Here is a 20,267-nt window from a genome sequence, read left to right on the forward strand (position 1 = left end):
ATTAATAGAATAATAGTTACATAATGGTAAAATCAAAAGATCCTGTACTGTTGTTTTACGGGTATTTCTTACCAATCTTCATCATTATGCCCATTCCTCAGATCTTTGTGGATATGAAGTAGTAATAATGTAAAATTATACACTGGAATTTGTTTCTGCTTTCTTTAGTCTTTACAGGTAAATTGTACACAATTACTATAGGAGGCATGTTTAGTTTCTTATGTAGGTGAATTTGATGGTTAGACTTAGATGTGTGGTTAAAAGATATTCAGTGACATTAATTGATGAAAAATAATTACACTCTAGGCATTTTCCTAAGTATCAGTTAAATTTAAAATCTCAAATAAATGCTTATATCGACTCCCTAGATATAGTTGTTGTTATCTAAGATACTCTTTTAGCCAGTAAGGAGTTCCTGCTACATTGTGTAAGAAATGCTTAAATGCTGAAGAATCTTATGTGCTTATGTTGCTTAGTCATAAATACAAGCTAAGTGAACTACTTATTTGGCATATCATGTTTCTTGGAAAAGGAATGACTGAATTTAAAGTCATCCATGCTTATCGATAGATGGTCATTAATCCTTCCACAAATATTAAAGAATAATGAAAATTTTTTTCTATTTATGTAAAAGGCTGTAAGAAATACATTAATATCCTGAAAAACTCACCTTATTAAGATATTTTCACCAATGGGATATGCATCATTTAAACGCAAAGTCCAGTTGAGGAAATAGATGCTAACTGGCATTTTATCCTTTCCAGAATACTGAATCCAAGGAAATAAATGGAATTCGTGATGAAAGTAATACTTTTGAATCAAAAGGTAAACATCACCATTGTAACTATATTTATAATATAGAAGTGCTAGCATTCAAGTTTTGCTATTATAAAAATTAATGTCAGAATAGAGGCAAAGAAAAACTGATCCCAATGCAAGTTGAAACTAAAAGGTTAGCACGGAGATCCAGTTGCAGCCAGGTGGAAAGGCATTCAGTTCCAGGGTTTGAATAGTTCAGGAACTGCAAACAACGCTTTGGCAGCATGCCCAGGAGCTTTGAGTGCCTGTGTGTCTAAGCCAAATAAGAAAGACTGGTTTCCCGAGGCCATTAGCCTTCTTGCAATGGTATGTTGGCAGAGGGAATCTTCGTTAAATCTGAAACGATGAATGAAGTTTCCTGCTCCCCTTTATTGTGGTGAAAAGGACAAGTTCATAGGCAGCTAGTCTTAGTAGAGCAATGGCAATAACAGTTATTAGCGAAAAGTACCCATTTGTAATGACAAGGCAGGCGTAGTATCTAGGGAGATCTTGTTTTAGGGAGTTAGTTACTGCTCTCTTCCTCCTTCTGTCTGTTCATAAGTAATTGTCACCATATACTATGTGCTATTCCTTAAGCATACAAAATAAGTAAGAAAGATCTGGTTCACATAGGCAGGGAGAGAGAGAGACCCAAAGGAGATAAAACTCCTTTTACCATGAAGCTAAGCTCTGGTCGGTCTGGGTCTTCATAGCAGTTTGATGGCTTTGTACCTGCATTTGCCAGTTCATAATGGTCAAAGCCAAACCGAGTTTGTAAATTTCCCTTTATTGATGACTTATTTTGGTGTTAAATTTCTGATGGTTACAAGTGACTGTGTTTTAATTGTCTGATACTGCATTCTTAATCAAAGAAGTTTTGTAAGCAAACCTAACATTTTTTTTAAGTTTATTTATTTTGAGAGACATAGAGAGGGTGTGTGCACACACGTGCAAGCCAGCACGAGTGTGGGAGGGGCAGAGAGGGAGAGAGAATCCCAAGTAGGCTCTGCGCTGCGTGGACACGGGGCTCCATGCCACGAACCGTGAGATCATGATTTCAGCTGAAATCGGGAATCGGATGCTTAACCAACAGAACCACCCAGGTGCCCCTAACCTGACTTATTTTTGATTTATGATGTTAAATCCAAGATCCCCAGGTCCTATTCTACCAGTTATTCAGGCAGAGCAATCAGATAATAAGACACTGAACTTGTCATTAGTGACTGGCACTGTATGCTGGCCTGTCATTTGAGGGGTTTGTTAAGAGAAGTAAGCACCAACTAGTGTCAAGTAATAATTTCATTTACATTTTATGAATAAACAGAAGTGTAATAATCATTTGCCATAACCTTGCAACAGATCTGTAGAAGTCAGAATGTTTCTTTTTTTCCTCTCTCTCTCTCTCTCTCTCTCTCTCTCTCTTTTTTTTTTTTTTTACTGGACTGAACTCCACTTACTTGAAGTTAGTGGATGTTACTAGGGCAAAATAGAAGAATATTTTAATTTGGGCATTTGTTTTTATTTCGTCTTTCTCTGGGTATTAATTTATTTTCTTGTCTTCCTCCCCACTATTTTTCAGTTCATTTTTTACTTAATACTGTGAAAACTCTTAGTTGCAAACAATTCTCCTTGGACTTCTAGACTTTGGATTGATTAACCTAGCAAAACATATTAATGTTCATTTCTCTAAAGCTGTGTGATCTAGCATGGGGCTTCTGTGAAACTATGATGCTATCTGCTAGAATTTATTAATGAAATAATTAGTTCCTCTACTAATCCGAATGTAGTATAGACTTCTAAAAGTATGTGTCTCTGTACATTGAAATAATCCATATCTTCTATGGCCATCAGTTTTGTCATTTTAAAACTAGAGCTGCAGACATTAGTCAAATGTTTTCCAGTGGTGAGAGATTAAAATGAATGACATGGTATTGATTTTTTTTTTTTTTTTTGTATTTTTCAACTAGCATCTGAACCTATTTCTTTGAAAAACTTAAAAAGGCGATCACAATTTTTTGAACAAGGTAAACTACCAAACTAACAATTCATGCACTTTCATGGACTTGTTCCCATTCTCCACTCTTTCCTAGTTGTCTGTGGTGCTGGGCACTGAGCCTTTCAATTGGCTGTCATGACCAAGCAACATAACCCATTTCCATTCTTTTCCTAGGGTCGTCAGGCTTTTCTTACAGTTCATGGGTCTACCTCTGTGGTAATGGGTCTTTGCGTGTCTTTGTATACCTGTGAATTTTTTTTGGTTTTCTAATTAAAAGATTGAGATGCTGTTAAACACACACTTATTTCTTTCCACTGGGTGACAGTAAGAAACGAGGAACTTCACTTACGCTTTACTGCTTCCTACGAATTGCATACTATTAGATTACACCAACATACAATTGTTGAACATTTATAAAAACTCTAATTTTTGATTATGGACCGTGCGCTTAATAAAGAGCAGAGTTGTTTATTGGTATTGGGGTGATGGCTCTGGAGTGTTACTAGGAGTGCTCTGTGGATTCTAAAGCAAATCAAATGTAAATTTTGGTTGTACTTCCAACAACATGCATCTTGAGAATCACTGTGTTGGTGTAGTTGAGCAGCTCTGCCTTATGTGCTAATGCGTGTGGCATTTCTTACCCCTGTCACGTCTGTCTAACGCCGTGTCTCACGAATGCATTTCCAGCTGTGCTGTGCTATCAAGAACTTAAAAGTAATAGCCAACATTTGAGATGCAATGGCACAGAGAGTAGTGTGCTGTTGGTGTCTAAATGTTGTTGTTTCTTACTTTTAAGATAATCAAAAATCCTTTACACACTTGTCTTACAGTATACTTCCTGGACTCATGGATTTTTTTTTTTTTTTTTTTTTTTTTTTAGATCTGCTAGCCTTCCTTTGGCAAATTAAGGTTTCTTTTTGACCATAAATAAGAATAGCTTATCAGCCATGCATGTGCAAGGTCTATTTGTGTCAGTATCCTTCTTGTTTTTGACATTTTTGTTAAATTCCTGTGTTTCTGTGGTAATTTAATTGAAACATTGTGATACTCCTAGCCCAAACTGGCTGAACTGAAACAATTCCTTTTCTTGCTCTGTTCTAATGTTCACTTACTTTTCTTCAACAGGCTATTTTAGGGAAGAACTTTTTGCTAAGTCTCAAAGCAGCTTTCTTAAAAAAAAAATGTGCGAGTGAATAAATTTACCAGACAGCTGAGGTTTCAGGAAAATTAAATAAATACTGTATGATAATGCATTTCATGAAATTTGCTTACTTGTTTATAATCCTTGTCCTACATACAGACCCACATTTATGTAGTCCTCCTACGAATAAAAAGAGTGATACTAGGCCCATAGCCTTACACATGAAGTTGAATATCTGTGCTTCAAATAATAGGAGAGGGAAGGGAAAGATTTCTTGAACATGTTTTTGTGGGGTCTTATTTAAGGAAAGTTGCTTATTAGCAAGGAGACCTGGAAAATGTGATTGGGAGCTGTCACATCGTAATTGAACAGTGGCAAGTAAACTTTTTGATTTGTAGATGTTGTAACACTTGAAATTCTTTTTTTTCCCCCTATTAGGCTGAGCTATGAGATACTACCAAGTCTATTCATAAAAGAACCCCGAAACCTCTTTAGAACACACCATCAGTCCAGCTCTAGAAACAGGAGCTAGGGTTCACCTTTGGCATCCACAGTTTGTCTCTCTCTCTCTCTCTCTCTCTCTCTCTCTCTCTCTCTTTAAATGACTTTGACTTTGGGAGGTAAAAAACAAGCAGATGAAATTAAAGAGAAAAACTAAGATACTGCTGTGGTTTAAAACAAATCGTTGACGTCCCTTAGTATACTGGCATACAAACAGCTGGTAAGACTTTCTGAAAAGAATTATTTCACAGAAATGAAAAAACTTATTGTCTTTTTCCTTTCCCACATGCTGCAATACAGGAAGCTCCGATTCTGTGGTTCCTGATGTAAGTAGTGTTCATTTGTTTTTGGAATAAATAAGGTGACCTTGGTGGGACCGAATTAGCACCAAGTAGCATTGCTTATTTTCAGTTGCATAAGAATTTATCAAGGAGCAGTCTTTCCAAGTTGGAAAGACCTATTTTGAGATGAAAAGCCAAACCTCCTCTGGTACTGCTTAGGCAAAGGGTGGTATGAATAATTCATGTTAGCGAGAGTGCTTCAGTAGACGACTCAATGATGTCACATGTTCTTCCTTGTTTGCACATCTTCTCTTCTGACTGGTTAGCTTCCAGTTCCAACCCTCAGTGCCCCGAGTCGCTGGGCATGGGATCAAGAGGAGGAGCGGAAGCGGCAGGAGCGGTGGCAGAAGGAGCAGGACCGCCTTCTGCAGGTAGAGCAGAAATATATGGGCTCCCAGGAACTGGTCCCTGTCAACCAGCATCGTGAAGCAAATTAAAAAAAAAAAAAAAAGTTAAAAGCTAATAACCTCATAATTAACAAATCTTTTGATAGGTAGCCCATCTTGTGTTAATTACATTTCTATTTTGAAACTTTCCCAGCCCTCTTTTTAAATAATTATTTACCCCGTGTATGTTTTAGAATGAGGCACTACAGTTGTGTGGAATTCTTACATGTGGGAAGTGTATGGGTTGTAAGGACTTAACACCCTTTACGCTGTGTGCTTATTCTGTTGCAGAGAAATCCAGCCCCCTTGCTAGCAAGGGGCTCTAATCAATTACAGCTGTGGTAGAGGGTGGCTATAGATTCAATTCTGAGTATCTACCCTTCCCTCAGACTGTGTTTTAATTTGATATAAGCTATTTGTTTAAGTTTATTTATCTCGAGGGGAGAGAGAGAGACAGAGGGAGAATCCCGAGTAGAATCCATGCTGTCAGCGCAGAGCCCGACGTGGGGCTCGATCCCACAAACCATGAGATCATGAGCTGAGCCAAAATCTAGAGTCAGACGCTTACCCAACTGAGCCATCCAGACACCCCAATGTAATAAGCTATTTTGTACTTTAGGGATGGAAGTCCTATTGGTTAAAATAATATCACTGCCTTTAAAGATTGAGATGAGTGGTAGAGCTAGAAAAAAATGCTAGTAAAACAGATTCTGTTTAACATCATTAACCTGTTAATTAACTAATTAACTAACATGCTGTCTCTTCTTATAGGAAAAATATCAACGTGAGCAGGAGAAACTCAGGGAAGAGTGGCAAAGGGCTAAGCAGGAAGCTGAGAGAGAGAATTACAAGTACCTGAATGAGGTAGTGTTGGAGTATGCTGTGTTCTCTGTCTTGGTGAAATTAGCTGAAAAACGGAAGATACTATATTTCACCTGGCTTTGGCCACATATTCACTTAACACAAGCTCTTTGGAAAATACAGTGAGCTTTGATTTGTCAGAATTTTGCTTTGATGTTTCAACCTTTCTCTTAGTTTCTCTAGAGTATCATTAAATAATTGTGTTAATCAACTCTAACTGCACCTTTGTCTTCTTCTGTCTCTGTCACCCATGTGTGGCTTTGTTGGCAGTGAAACTTTTACCATCATTCCAAGTGGAATTCCAGGCCAACTGCAATAAAGTCTCTAAAACTGACTATAGATCTGTCTTTATGACATCATAGAAAGACACAGATTTGGACGGGTTTCTTGTTCTCCCTGGTCACCTAGGAGCTGATGGTCCTGAACTCAAACAGCATTTCTCTGACTGCACGGGAGCCTGCCGTTGCCAGCTGGGAAGCCACCTGGGGTGAGGGGTCCAAGTCCTCCGACCGGGAAGGAACCCGAGCAGGAGAAGAGGAGAGGAGCCAGCAGCAAAAGGAGGGTGCGGACGAGGACCAGAGAAAGAAGCTGCAGGAGCAACTAACTCTTGAGAAAGAGAGGACACCGGAGGAGCCACAGTATCAGGAAGGGCAGGAGCAGAAGAGGCATCCGGCGGAGGCCGAGGAGCGCAAGCACCAGGCAGAGAGAGAGAGGGAAACTTCAGTCAGAATATACCAGTATAGAAGGTTTGTCCCACAGCCGAAGGGCACTGTCGTATTTTAAATTGGCTTGGCTTAGTTGTATCCGTTCCCCACTCCAGAGGCACTATGTTGACCCCTACCATCCATTCTCTACACAGGCAGCCCAGTGGAAACCCTTTACATTGTACACCTGATCCTGTCACCTTACTTCCCTGCTTACATCTATTCAGATGGCTCTCTGTTGTGTTAGAACACCACCCAAGTCCTCGTAGTAACCTAGAAGGCTTGCACGAGCTGGGTCTTGGCCCTGTGGTCTACGTAGCTTCCTACTACTCTTCGCCTCACTCTGTCTGTTCCAGACACACTGGCTTCCTTTTCCTTCCTTGAAACTCTCCGATGCATCCTGCCCCAGGACTTCTGCATTTCTCAGTCCCTGTGCTTGGAGACATCTTCCCTCACGCATTTGTTTGTCTTACTCATTTTCTTTAAGTCTCTGCTCAAATGTCACCTTCTCAGACTTTCCGGAATACCTCATCTAAAATATGTGTCTTTTCCCCACCCCTTCTCCCGACATACCATGCTTTATGTTATGTGTTTGTGGCCTTCCTGCCCACTGAAACATAAGAATTACATTTAATACTTCTTTGTTTTGTTTGCTTCTCTAGCCCAGCCCTAGAACAGTAGCAGGTATACATCTGTGGGATGAATAAATTGCAAAATATGCTATTAGTAGTTCTGCTTTCTGCAGTGCTTGATTGAAATACTTGTGTTGAGTTTTTAATCCAGAGGCCGCCTCATAAAGAGGCTAGAATAACATTGTTTTGGTATCAATTCCTCAAGCTCAGGAAAGACATTGAAGTCTGAAAGTTTTACCATAAACTCCTCTATCTTTTTTAGGCCAATTGATTCCTATGATCTACCAAAGAGAGAGGAAAAATCCCCAGGGTTGCTTCCTAGTGACAGGTATGTAGGACATCTCATTGTAATATGGTTGGAATAATTGGTTTAAATGAATATTTGAGGGCTTGCCTAGATGTTTTGTAGGACTACTTTAACTTTTTCTGTGTGTGTGTGTGGGGGGGGGGGGGGGGGGGATACAAAGATCTTGCTGGTTGATCTTTGTACGGACTAGCTTTTGCTGTGTAACCAGCTACCCCTAAACTTAGTGATTTAACATGGTTTTGTAGGTATTTTGGGGCTGATTCTAACTGGCAGTTCTTCTAATTGATTGGGCTCCTCATACATCTGCTACTGGTTTACTAGGCAGCTCTGCTTTGGGGAGTTGGCTGACTGTCAGCTGGGATGGTGAGGACAACTAGGCCATGTGTCTTTCAAGACCCAGCAAGCCAGTGCAGTCTTACGTACGTGGTGGCTGAGCAGAGAGAGGGAAAGCGAAGAAGCATGCAAGGCTCCTTGCAGTCTAGGTTCTGAACGAGCCCGCCAACACTTCTGCCACATTCCATTACCTAAAGTCACAGGCCAGCCCGAGTTCACAGAAGAGAGAAAAACTCTACCTCTTTCCGCGTAGGAGGAGCCACAATGCCAGGGGAATGGACGCTGGGTAGAAGTGTGTTCATCTTCGGCAATCTATCTTAATTTTTGTTTTAAAGAGGTTACAAGCAATGGCCTAAGCTTACTCGAAGTCATGTGTGGACATCTGAAATGAGAATTGCGGCCTTCTCTTAGGCTGATTAGAACTACTGGTCAATTCCAGTAAATGTTATATATGTCTTAAAATTCCCTGAAGTGTTAAATTTAATGTTTGAAAGTAACTTTAAAATGCTTTGCAGTTCTGAAACCATTAAGGACTTCTGGATAGAACTCTGTCTATACATACCCAGTGTATGACCATTAATTTGTGTTTTCAGAGCTGACATTTCTTCTTTAGGAAGTTTGCCTTAGATATATGGAAAGAGTCATCTCTATGGGCAATGAGGATGACTGAGTAGGACTCCAAGTCGATAGAGAACATTAATATATAGGTAGTAATGGGCTGACATGAAGCTAGAAAATGTTTTAGCGATGGATGGCCTTATTTATAGTGAAGGTTTCTGGGTAATTGTGGATCATTAAAATGTGTATCTCTCTTTCTTAAAGATATGCATTTACTTATATATTTAAATAATCTTTATTTATGTGGCTTATTACCTTGAGAAAATAGATGGCAGAGGCAAAATCAGTAACTCCTGGAAATATAAAACACTGCTAGGCATTTGTGATGCAGCATGGGCTGAGAGGCATTAAGAGGTGTGGCTGGACACCTTGTAATAAAAGTATTTTCTATGTTAATACAAATGAAACCATCATGAAAGTTGCTAACAGTTGTGATACATTATTATGTCCTACACATTATTATATGTTGTATATATGCACATGTATGCTCTATGCATACGTTATGTGTATGTATGATAACATATATTATTCGTTATTACCACTATCATTTGGAGTTCTTGTGCTTAAACAGTGAGAATGAGAACAGCATGGGTTGATACAGAAACCTAAATGTTGCCATTACAAAGTCAGGTAACTTCATAGGTTCCCTATGCCAGCACGGGTGAGTACCTCTTTGCACTGCCAAGATAGCATTGGTCAGTGGCTGTTTCGGAGTAAGTACCCTAGTGCCCAAAAAGTCAACTTCTTGACCCTTGGGCAGCATGAAGGAAGTGGGGGACAGTATGATGTTAGGTAATCTGATGACAGATGTCTGGTATAGCCTGTGAGATCGAGATCTGGAAGAGAATCAAAGTACACAGATTGGTCAAAAATCATAGGCTTAATCATCCTACAAACTGGAGAGGATCTTCACATTTATATCTGCTTCAAGCATCAAGCTGTTTTCTCATTTAGAGACATCGCTGTTTTCTGCTACCTTGTACAACATGAAAAATTCCTTAGTATGAAAATAAATGTTGCTCTCAACAGACATAGGAAATAAATCAACTGCTTTAAAAAGCAATCTTTTTGGTGTTCTTACATCACAAATGTAAAAAAGATGTTCCTAATGAGACGTCTGTAACATGTTGTGTTTTGTTTTGTAGGAATAAATCCAGATCCACTACTGAACTGGATGATTACCCTACAAATAAAAATGGTAAATGTGAATTTTCCCCCCAAATTCCTCAGCACAGTTGCTTGTTTATGCTATCACACGCTATGATCGGTATTTTTAAAGTCAATATATTTCAGATTCATTAAGATTACATAATTAAAATACCAAGTATTTTTAGCATTTGTGTATAAAAACAAAACTATCTTGTGGTTATTTTGGCTTTACTTTATAATGGAGGGGGTACTGGGAGATTAAAATGGTTTTAAATAGCTAATGAAATATGGGCATTTTTTCAGTGCTGCTGATGGTTTTGTATAGATTTCATCTTGCAGCCAAGGAAATGGGACAGAAAAGTTTTCTGCAGAATACCAGGGGACTTAAAAATTGTTTATAAACTTGAAATTGTACATTTAAGTGCCAAGTGTCCCAAAGTCCGAAATGATAATCATTTCACTAACTTGGCAAAAATGAGCTGGAACCTGATATTATTAGTATAAAGTGTGCTTTTAGAAATGCATGTGGGGCGCCTGGGTGGCTCAGTCAGTTGAGCATCTGACTTCGGCTCAGGTCATGATCTCATTGTTTGTGGGTTTGAGCCCTGTGTCAGGCTCTGTGCTGACAGCTCAGAGTTTGCTTCAGATTCTGTCTCCTTCTCTCTCTGCCCCTCCCCCTTTCATGCTCTTGCTCTCTCTCTCTCTCTCTCAAAAAGAAATAAACATTAAAAAATTAACTAAAAAATTAATAAAAGGAATGCATGTGACTGAAATTATATAACTAAGCGGGGGTGGGGGGAACCCCAAGCATAAAGCATCATTTTAGAACAGGGTTTGTATATCAATCTTTGGGTAAGCAGGGTGTTGGCCGGTTATATGAATGAATCGAAGGTCCAGGTGAGGATTGAGATGAATTTGGTGGACATGCCCACTGATGGATAGCTGCTTCCAGCTCCAGCCTGCTGCGGCATTGTGGGAGAATGCAAGCCTGTGAGGGCCAACTGTTTCTGTTGTAAAAGAGAAGTTAATGAAAATCCACATTTTTAAAAAATCTTTTAAGTGCTGACAAGGATAAACAAAGTTAAAAACCCTCTGTGAGCCAAACAACACATCTATAGCCCTAATTGGTCTAGTTTGTAACCTCTGGTTAAAGCTCATAGAATTTAGTTTGTTAGGTTCTATGATCACCTCCTTCTCCTTAACACATAGGACCTTCCATTATCTGGTCCTAGTGTAAATTTCCAGCTGTTATGCTGTCTTTCCTGGCAGGAACCCTTATCTTAAACCAAAATTTTTTCTTTCCCAGTTCCCAGTTTATCACATGCTTTCTGATCTTGTTCCTCTGGTCTTACTTGTTTGGATCTCTGAGTTTCTTTCCCCCCTGAATTAGCCCTAGCCACAATTAAAATCTAGCTTTAAGTACTTCAATCTTCAATGTTTGCTTTCTTCCCTTTACTAACTGTAAAGCTCCTGAGTAGCAGGCAGTGGAACTAACGAAATGAAGTATTTTGTTGAAAGACTCAGTTATGCCAATAAGGCACTTCTAAAATAGAAAATGTTTAATTTAAAATCTGACCAGGGGTGCCTGGGTGGCTCAGTCAGTTAAGAGTCTGACTTTGGCTCAGGTCATGGTCTCACGGGTTTGTGGGTTCGAGCCCCACGTCAGGCTCTGTGCTAACAACTCAGAGCCTGGAGCCTGCTTCGGATCTGTGCCTCCTTCTATTTCTGCCCCTCCGTTTCTCTCTCTCTCTCTCTCTCTTTCAAAAATAAAAAATAAAAAATCTGACCAAATTGATAAGCTGTATGCATACACAAATGTAAATGTAGGTATGTATGAGAAAACTTTGGCCTTTTTCACTGCTCACTAATGCAGAGAGGCGCCATGAATTTTGAAAAAAAAATGACAACAGCAGTAAATGTGGAGAGTGAAAGGAAACAAATCCTGAGATGAAATTTCCTAATCCCAAGTTGAAAGGGGGAAAATACTTCAAAGTTATGGATGTTTTACCCAAATCAGAAATTAATCAGCTTATCCAATGAGACAAAGCCTTCAGGATAAAACCTCACTTAATTGTCATTCATATATTCAGCATCCAAATTCTGGCTTTGTCAGTTTCTTAGAGGACAAACAAATCTGATAACATTCCTCGGTTAGCATTTGGGTTACTTGACTATTTTTCAATTTCACAAAAGCTATTTCAGTGATAGAATGTGCTCTTATTCCTACAATTTGGTCATGACTTATTCTAGAACTTACACTCAGGAAGACTTGAGTCATGTCAGCTGGAGATGCAGGCATATATATCTTCCTCCCCCCAGAGAGAGTGTATGTTTTTTGAAACCGTGTCACAGCAAGCTTTTGACGAGCATGTGTTTGATTGATTTAATTTCATGAGGAAAGAGAAGCGGAAGAGAAAGTATTTCTAGATGATCATTTTGAAGCTTACTAGCACTGAAATCAATGTTGGTTGTTTCCTTTTTGGGAAGCCTGCTTAAGTCTTTCTGGGTGCACCTGTGACGTGCCTCTGGGTGTGGAACTGGAATTCGCAGGAATAGCGGACTTAACTTCTGTGTTCCCATGCAGCAGTCTTATTGAGAATTGATGTTAGCATATGTGCACAATGTCATATTTTTTGCTACATTGTATTTGGAAATTTATCCACTATCCAACCTCCTTTTTTTTTTTTTTTAAATAATAGCTAATCCTGCAGTTTTTGATATGTTTTTAATTTAGGAAGCAGTAAATATTTAGACCGAATTGGGAGCACTAGCTCATCACAGAGGAGCTCCAAGAAGGAACAGGTGCCGTCAGAAGCAGAGTTAGAGAGACAGCAAATCCTTCAAGAAATGAGGAAGAGAACATCTCTTCACAATGACAACAGCTGGATCCGACAGCGCAGTTCCAGTGTCAACAAGGAGCCCATTTGTCTGCCTGGGATTATGAGAAGGTGCGAGAGTTTTTAGGAGTTAATTCCTCTTTTGTACTGTGAGCCAGATATTTAATTTCTGGACAGGTGGGTGACTTTGGACAGGAGAGTTGTCGTAATATTTTTTCTTATCTAAAATTCAGTGGAGAAAGGGCAGCACAGTGAATGTGACTGGGCACATGTTCGAACACTTATTTGAGGGCCAGACACATGCCAGTTACTTTGTCTACCTCATCTGACTTCCTCTGGGGAAAATGTTTTGAGGCAAGGATGGTGATTCTGTTCTTCCATATAAAGAAACTGTGGCTCAAGCCGGGAGTACACTTGGACAAAAACACGTGGCTAACAGGTTGCAAAGGTGGATGTGAAATTCTGAAGTAATGATTCAGTCGCTTAAAAAATTTATGCTGCTCTTTGTCCTTCCTTGGCTGCTGAACTGAGAAAATTAAGCCTGTTTGTTTATAATGAGCTAATGGTTCATTTGGAATCATAATAGTGTTTACACAGTGTGAAACCTAATTTTTATAACTTTAAGGAAAACATATAGATATAAATTAATTGAAAATGAGAAGATGAACATTTTGAAAGATGTTGATAAATGAATACTGAAGCTACTTTTATTAAGTATTTTGCCAGGTGACAAACTGAGGAAAATTTGGAACACGTTACAAGGGCTAATTATCTCACTATACAAGGAACTTTCATAAATCAATAAATAAACCGTGACAACTTTATAGGAGCATAGACAGGTGGTATGAACAGATAGTTCACAGAAAAAGAAAGTAAACATATAAAAGGTTAACGCTACCCCTAAGACAACAATGATGTATCTCCTTATAAGATTTGTAGAGGCTTAAATATTGACTAATTCAATCTAGTCTTAGCAGTGGTATAAGGAAACAGGAATTATTTCTCCCAGTTGAGTGGAAAGTTTTTCAGTATTTATTCAGCAGAAGCTTTTATGTCTGTACCCATGTGAGCCACCTAGTTTCTGGCACTTTATCTTCTGAATGTATTTGGATAAATATGCAAAAGAGAGACCAAAGGATATATACTTAAGTATTATTGGCAATAGGTAAAAAGAAAAGAATCAGAATATCTGTGAATAGGAGTGTACTTAGTTCTTGCTAAACAACTAATGGCACATTGATGAACCCCAGTTTTGAGATGGTATATGATACAGCAATGTCTCTTTCATTCTTTCAGAGTTGTGTAATATTCTACCTTATCACAATTCTTATCACAACTGACTGGGCAGCACTTTGGATGATGTTGGTTGGGGGCACTCGGACAGCCCTTTTGAGCTGGTGTTGGCAAAAAAAAAAGTTACTTTCTCTTTTGATAAAGGATGAGATAGTACATCATTTTGACTTTGTAGGCCACATCAGTGTCTGTCACATATTCTTTGTTGTTTTTTTTATGACTGTTTGAAAATAAAAAATATCCTTAGCTCATGATTTGTGCGTATCCTGATGGTGGGCTGTAATTTGCTGACCTCTGATGTAGTTGCTGCACTGAGAGCTCATCTGGATATAAAAAAATTGTATATAGTGTGTGAAAAATAAAAATTTTGACTATGTTTAGTCTAACACCTGATATATATAAGTGCCTAAAATGGTATTTTTTGGTTCAATTTTAAAAATTAAGATATGTCTATTCAGCTGAATATTTAAAGGAAGAATGTAGTAGTTTATTTTTAAAAAATTAATATTTTCCACTTTGGTGTTTTTTATTTTATCTAAGCACCAAGTAAATACAAATAAATGAAGATTAATTGAATATAAAACATCATGATTCTGATGAAAAGAAACTTTGGTTATTAGTGGCAACTTTATATGTAACGGGACTCGCTAGATTAATACCTACTTATAAAATACAGAAGGTAGATATTTTAGTGACTGTAATGATAGATTCTAGTTGAATGTATTATATAAGCTTAATTAACCCTTTCTGTGTTCAGAGGTGAATCTCTAGATAACCTGGATTCCCCAAGATCCAATTCCTGGAAACCATCCCCTTGGCTCAATCAGTCTTCAGGAGTCCATGCTTCCTCCTCCGTTCAAGACTTCAGTCGCCCACCACCTCAGCTGGTGTCCACGTCAAACCGTGCCTACATGCGGAATCCATCCTCCAGCGTTCCCCCTCCTTCCACTGGTTCTGTGAAGACCACCACCACGCCTTCTCCCACACCACGCAGCCATTCTCCTTCAGCATCACAGCTGGGCTCCCAGCTACGCAACAGGTGAGAACCCTAGTCTTGGGGTATTTTTTCATTAAAATTTCCCCAGAGTCTTGTCCAAGTTTTCTGGTGAAAACCAAAACCAAGCCTTTTGGAATCTGTCAAATTCAGCGTTCCTTTACCAAAATTAATTAAGGTTTTCTTAATAGCTTTCCATGCTGCCCTAAGAGCATTTACGGATGTCTTGTGAAGCCATTGGAGACCTTTGAAACATGTGCTTCATTGCCACTGTCCCGTTTGCTTGTGGTCTGTGCACACGTACTTGTGTAGTTCTCAACGTGGAAGCATAAAAGTATACAGTAATTTGTAAATGCATTTGAAATTTATGAGTAAGAGCAGTATTGTAAATGTTTGACTTTTATTGAGACTATATGCAAACTCTTTTTTTAATAGGAACTGAGTGTAAAAGGAAAGCATTATAACCCAGCTCCATTGTCTGTGCAACTTTTAACAAGCTGGAGAAAAAATGTTAAGTAGTTAGATACTGCTTTTTTTGTTTTTGACTTTCAAACCATTGCTGGCTACTTACGTAGTTTGCCAATATTTTGTTCAGACTACAGAACCCAGTTCTGTAGGTTATATGATGCAGGAACTGGTTCGAGTCGTAACCATAGACCTAGACTCAGCTTGTCTTCTGATGTGGAGTAAAACTCAGACATCAGCCTGTGTTGGGTTTTGAGGTTTGTTAGCCTCTGCACAGACCCAGTGCTTCAAGAAACCGTGTGTATACTCCGAAGGGAGCTCTAGGCATATAGTACTTTCCATTGCAATGAAATACTGAAAAGTAAAAACACGGTGATTAATATTGGAATTTTTTTTAGCTATCAAATGAGGGATTTGTTAAGAAGACATAGCCATCTAAAATAATGTTACTTGTTCCAGGATCTCTAAAGTGTGTATCATGGAGTTTTGAATTAAGAAGGGGTACGAATTTGTGGTAAACGTGGGGAGAGATGAAGGCTATGGAGTTGGAGGAAGGCAGAGGACAGAATGTGCACTTACTTATCTGAGAGCTCTGCCCTACAAGAGCAGATAGGAGACGGGCTGTTGACTTTTTTGCCCTGGAAATGTCTCTCTCAAGGAGGCAGCATGGGCAGTGATACACTGTCAGTGTCACTACTGTGCTGATACGATGGGAGGCAATGGTAAGAAGTGACCTTTACCTTCCCACCTGGGACAGGAGAGACATACATCCAGGGGAGAGTAGAACCCCTCCTTACCTATGTAAATGGTAGCTGTCAGCCAACTGTCACCCAGAGGCATCCTGGAAGCTAGAGGCACCGTCTGGAACACTGGGACTTCTGTGTTAACTAGAATAGCAAGTGAGTGAGAAAGAGGCTGGGAAAACAAGGTTGAGATGGTAGAGGAGATGTGATCTAAGGACAGTAACGTCAGGAGGTACAGAATGGACGAATTACACTGAAATTGTTCATTTGTACAAATAGGTGTCAAGGGTTTCGGAACCACCATGGAGATCCTTCAGGGTACAACATAGCATACTTTGATTGTCTGGTGACCACTCTCCTCCCACAGATACATACTTTCTTAAGTAGTTATTAATGTTAATGCCAGAGTGTGATTTTAAGTAACCTTGATTTGAGCAGATGAAAGCCTCCCTTCCATTCTTGTTCCGCGTCTAGGTCAGTCAGTGGGAAGCGCATGTGCTCCTACTGTAATAACATTCTGGGCAAAGGAGCCGCCATGATCATCGAGTCCCTGGGTCTTTGTTATCATTTGCATTGTTTTAAGGTGAGACGGAGACAGACAGCCTGTAGGCCCGCAAAGCTTTGCTTGGAGAGCGCATGGCTTCTTTGCGCGCTGGGTGTGGATGTGTCACTAACAAAACTCCGTGCTACATGCGTCAGTCTGTGCTGCACTTTGAATCACAAATTGCCTGTTCTCAAATCTTAAACTAGTTTCAAAAATTAAGTCCAGAAACACTATGTACTACCAGCCTCCAATCTGGTAAGATTCTAGAAGTCAACTTTACAGCTTATAAATGCTTCATCTAACATGCTGTCATAGGCATACCTGAAGTAAAATTTACCAGTGTTATTAAGAGCATGGGGACATGCAATTCCAAGTGTCTGAAAGCTTAGCTTTACTAGGGAGAGTATGTGAAGAAGAACATTGTAAATATTTTTATAGCTGCAAAGCCTGCTTACACCTGGTGGGTTTCTGCCCATAGGAACGAAGCCTGTAATTACTTTTTTTTTCTTCAATATCTATCTTTAGGGACACATCTATGTGATTCTAGAATTTGCATTGGGCCAGAAAGAGACTTTGGTTCTTATTCCTGGAGTCTCGCAGACCACAGCTTGTGTAAGCCTGTGTATTGCTGGCTTGAGTGGTTCCTGGGCAGAACAGAACGAGTCAAAGTAATTAGTGTTTGAACATGTGGAACCGATATATGTTGCCTTGAAGTGAAAGTGCCGTGTCCAAACGCTTGCCAGGCTGGTGCGGTGGGGACACTAGGTGTTGCCCACCCCAGAGGAAAGTGCCAGAAACCCACTCCTCATTTACCTCACTAGTTCATGCAATGCCTTATCCTCTCACATTCCCCTACAAGAAACGAAGACTGAATTCTTTCAAGCTAATCAGCAAATCATTTTTACTCTTTTGGTATACTTAGAATGATAATTTTGACTCTTAAAATTGGACTTAAGAATTCTTTAATGTCTCATCTGGCAGGCTTGATTTTCATCTACTAATTATCTTTTGGGCTTTCCCCCCCACCTTTGCTGAAATGTATTTAAGAGCTTAGAAGCTGCATTCTGCTCAATCTTTTCTTGTTTTTACCTAAGAGTGCCCCAAGACTTCCTGAGCTGACTGACTGTGGTGGTTCTTTCTCGTTCCTCAGTGCATTGCCTGTGAGTGTGACCTCGGAGGCTCCTCCTCAGGAGCTGAAGTCAGAATCAGAAACCACCAACTGTACTGCAATGACTGCTATCTCAGATACAAATGTAAGAGAGCAAATCAGGGAGAAAATTTCTTGTCTTCTAAGGAGACCACGGGTTCCCGTGCATTTCCCTGAACCTGCATCCACATTCCCCTCAACCTCCCTGCCTTAGATGCCAGGCTTTAGGAATCTTAGTGTGTCCCCCTCAAAGAGGCTGCGGTGAGTGGGTCAGTGCTCCAATGCCAGCCACACACTGGTGGGTCAGGGGTGGAGAGTGAGGAATTGGAAAGGGATGTATGGCTGAAGCAGGACAGCATTCTGTGCTGTCTGCTTAGTGTTTGGAGAAACTTCTAATGACTCGAAGATATCAACAAACCAAAACAGACAGCTAAAATGATCCTTCTGGGTAGACTGTAAGCTGTTTTTTGGCAAAGAGTTGGTCCCTCATCATTAGCTGATTCCTATTAGCTAACAGTGGGCTTTGATTATGTGATTCAGAACATGACCATCTTTAAAACTTATGGTTTAAAAAAGGTAATAAAGAATAGTCAGTTTATGCTTTGTTGCTATACAATCATATATCCATATATACAATATTTTAAAAAGGAGAACGTTTATTCTGATTATATGGTGTTTCAGTGTCATTTTTGGAAAAATTGAGTTTTTTAAAAACTTCACATGCTGGTTTGTGTCTAAGCACGTTTTTGTTTGTGTGTTAATAAAACATAAGATAGCACAAATAGATTGCATATTGTTTATAGCCACATAAAGACAACTATTACTGCTGTTTATATTTTGAACCTTGATGCTGGTAACATGTGTTTCTTCCTTATTGTGAAAGGGTGTTACAAGTGGTATCAGCAAAACCATTTGCTTTTGAACTCTGAGGTATTTATATGGCCCTTTATGTGAAGAGTGCTTTGAAAATGGTTTCAGCTCAGTCAACTCTCTCTTATCTGTCAGCGGGTTGTGAACCTTCTCTCCCCAGCATCTCATCCTTTGGATGCGACCACTGAGGTTGGAGAGTGGCAAGGCTGGGCATGTAATGGCGGGAGTGTGTGTATGTGTGTGCGCTTTTCTCTCTTTAATCAAATTCCCAAGCCAAATATATTTGATCTTTGGAATCTTCAGGGGAAAATTGCCCATGTCTTTTCTCTCCTCCAGTACAAATAATAGAGAGTTGAGTGTAATTTCTATATTAGCAGTTTATTTTTATAAATAAAGAATTTTAGAAACGAGGCTGTGATTTGCCTAGCTTTACCCTAAGTGAGTGACAAGGTCACGCTTTCTACCTCACGGGGCCATTCTCTGAGTGATTACCACTATGTATCCCAGGCAGCGATACTCAAGTATTTCTCAGGCCTAAGTACTTTTCTTTTTTTCTCCTTGCCCCATCAGCTGGACGGCCAACCGCCATGTGATGTAAGCCTCCCTGCGAAAGCACTGTTGCAGATAGAAGAAGAGGTGGTTGCTGCTGATGTAGATCTATAAATACATGTTGGATTTCTTTTGTGCTCTTTTTTAAAAAGGATAACACTTTTTTTTTTTTTTTTTTTTTTTTTTGCCTCTCTAGATTACATCAGAGCATTATAGTCTTGGTAGAACGTGTATTTTGTTGTTGTTGTTTATTTATAAGAAGGTAATTCTGTATGGGGGGAAAAGTGCAGTATTTACTTTTTGAAGTCAGCATCTTAAAAAGCACAAGGGAAAAATAAGAACTTCAAAATATTTTTGGCGCTGATAATGATCTAGTTTGACTTTCTAGTGGTGTTTTGAAGAGGGTTATTTTATTGTTTCTTTTTTAAAAAGGTTCTGAAACATTATTTGAAATAGTTAATATAAATATATGATTGCATTTGCTGTTTATTGTAATGTATACTAAATTAATACAGAACCGTATAGAAAATGTCACTAAAATCTACCCACAAATTTGCCTTCTGTATCCTTCTTTTCATCTATGTAATATTGTGCTTTTTTTTTTTTAAGAAAAACTTTTAGCATACGTGACATTTTATTTGCTTGATGAAGAGATCTCTATTTTCTTCAGAATTGTCGCTAAGCAGTTCTCAATAGAAAGCTGCTGTTTTTCATTAATACAAAATCATCAGGGTTTGTATACCAAAAGTTCTCTCTAGGAACTAACAAGCCTTTCTGTTCATTGCATTTGTAAATAAACTTGCTGTTGCATTAAGGAATGGTTCTCCTTTTTCTTTTCTGTGTGTGTGTTTGTCTACCTCCCAAACCTTTTAATCCTATTTCAGTATGTGGCTTTTCTTGATATTTTTTTATTTAGCGTCTTTACTGAGATATAAACTAACATATAATCAATTTCATATATTTAAACTGTACGATATGACAAGTTAAATATGTGTGAATACCTATGAAATTATCACCATACTCTTGATGTTGTTTTATGTGGAAAACTTTCACTAGGA

General features: G+C 39.0%; 1 protein-coding gene and 1 long non-coding RNA gene across 12 annotated transcripts in view; one reads left to right on the plus strand and one right to left on the minus strand.

Moving 5' to 3' along the window:
* Window positions 1–20,038, plus strand: part of LMO7 (LIM domain 7) — a 194,470-nt gene extending 174,432 nt beyond the window's left edge. For 4 of the 11 annotated variants that reach the window (XM_049647070.1, XM_049647069.1, XM_049647074.1 and 1 more), the window contains 14 exons: window positions 765–825; window positions 2,766–2,822; window positions 2,969–3,010; window positions 4,737–4,762; window positions 5,044–5,148; window positions 5,935–6,027; window positions 6,433–6,770; window positions 7,623–7,688; window positions 9,764–9,816; window positions 12,502–12,715; window positions 14,655–14,936; window positions 16,574–16,682; window positions 17,794–17,896; window positions 19,231–19,339. In XM_049647070.1, the coding sequence (XP_049503027.1) occupies window positions 765–825; window positions 2,766–2,822; window positions 2,969–3,010; window positions 4,737–4,762; window positions 5,044–5,148; window positions 5,935–6,027; window positions 6,433–6,770; window positions 7,623–7,688; window positions 9,764–9,816; window positions 12,502–12,715; window positions 14,655–14,936; window positions 16,574–16,682; window positions 17,794–17,896; window positions 19,231–19,253 (1,572 nt within the window). In that variant the 3' untranslated portion in view covers window positions 19,254–19,339. Of the gene's footprint in view, window positions 1–764; window positions 826–2,765; window positions 2,823–2,968; window positions 3,011–4,736; window positions 4,763–5,043; window positions 5,149–5,934; window positions 6,028–6,432; window positions 6,771–7,622; window positions 7,689–9,763; window positions 9,817–12,501; window positions 12,716–14,654; window positions 14,937–16,573; window positions 16,683–17,793; window positions 17,897–19,230 lie in introns of all 11 variants that reach the window. The other 7 variants (XM_049647071.1, XM_049647078.1, XM_049647079.1 and 4 more) reach the window with 5 other exon arrangements.
* Window positions 4,604–6,293, minus strand: LOC125933872 (uncharacterized). The gene is made up of 2 exons (XR_007461131.1): window positions 6,019–6,293; window positions 4,604–5,185 (listed from the first exon to the last, which is right to left on the minus strand). It is a non-coding gene; the product is annotated as an uncharacterized LOC125933872 (long non-coding RNA).
* Window positions 20,039–20,267: the final 229 nt, after the last annotated feature.

This window comes from Panthera uncia (assembly GCF_023721935.1).
Source record: "Panthera uncia isolate 11264 chromosome A1 unlocalized genomic scaffold, Puncia_PCG_1.0 HiC_scaffold_16, whole genome shotgun sequence".
In the NCBI taxonomy this organism is placed as follows: Eukaryota; Metazoa; Chordata; class Mammalia; order Carnivora; family Felidae; genus Panthera; species Panthera uncia.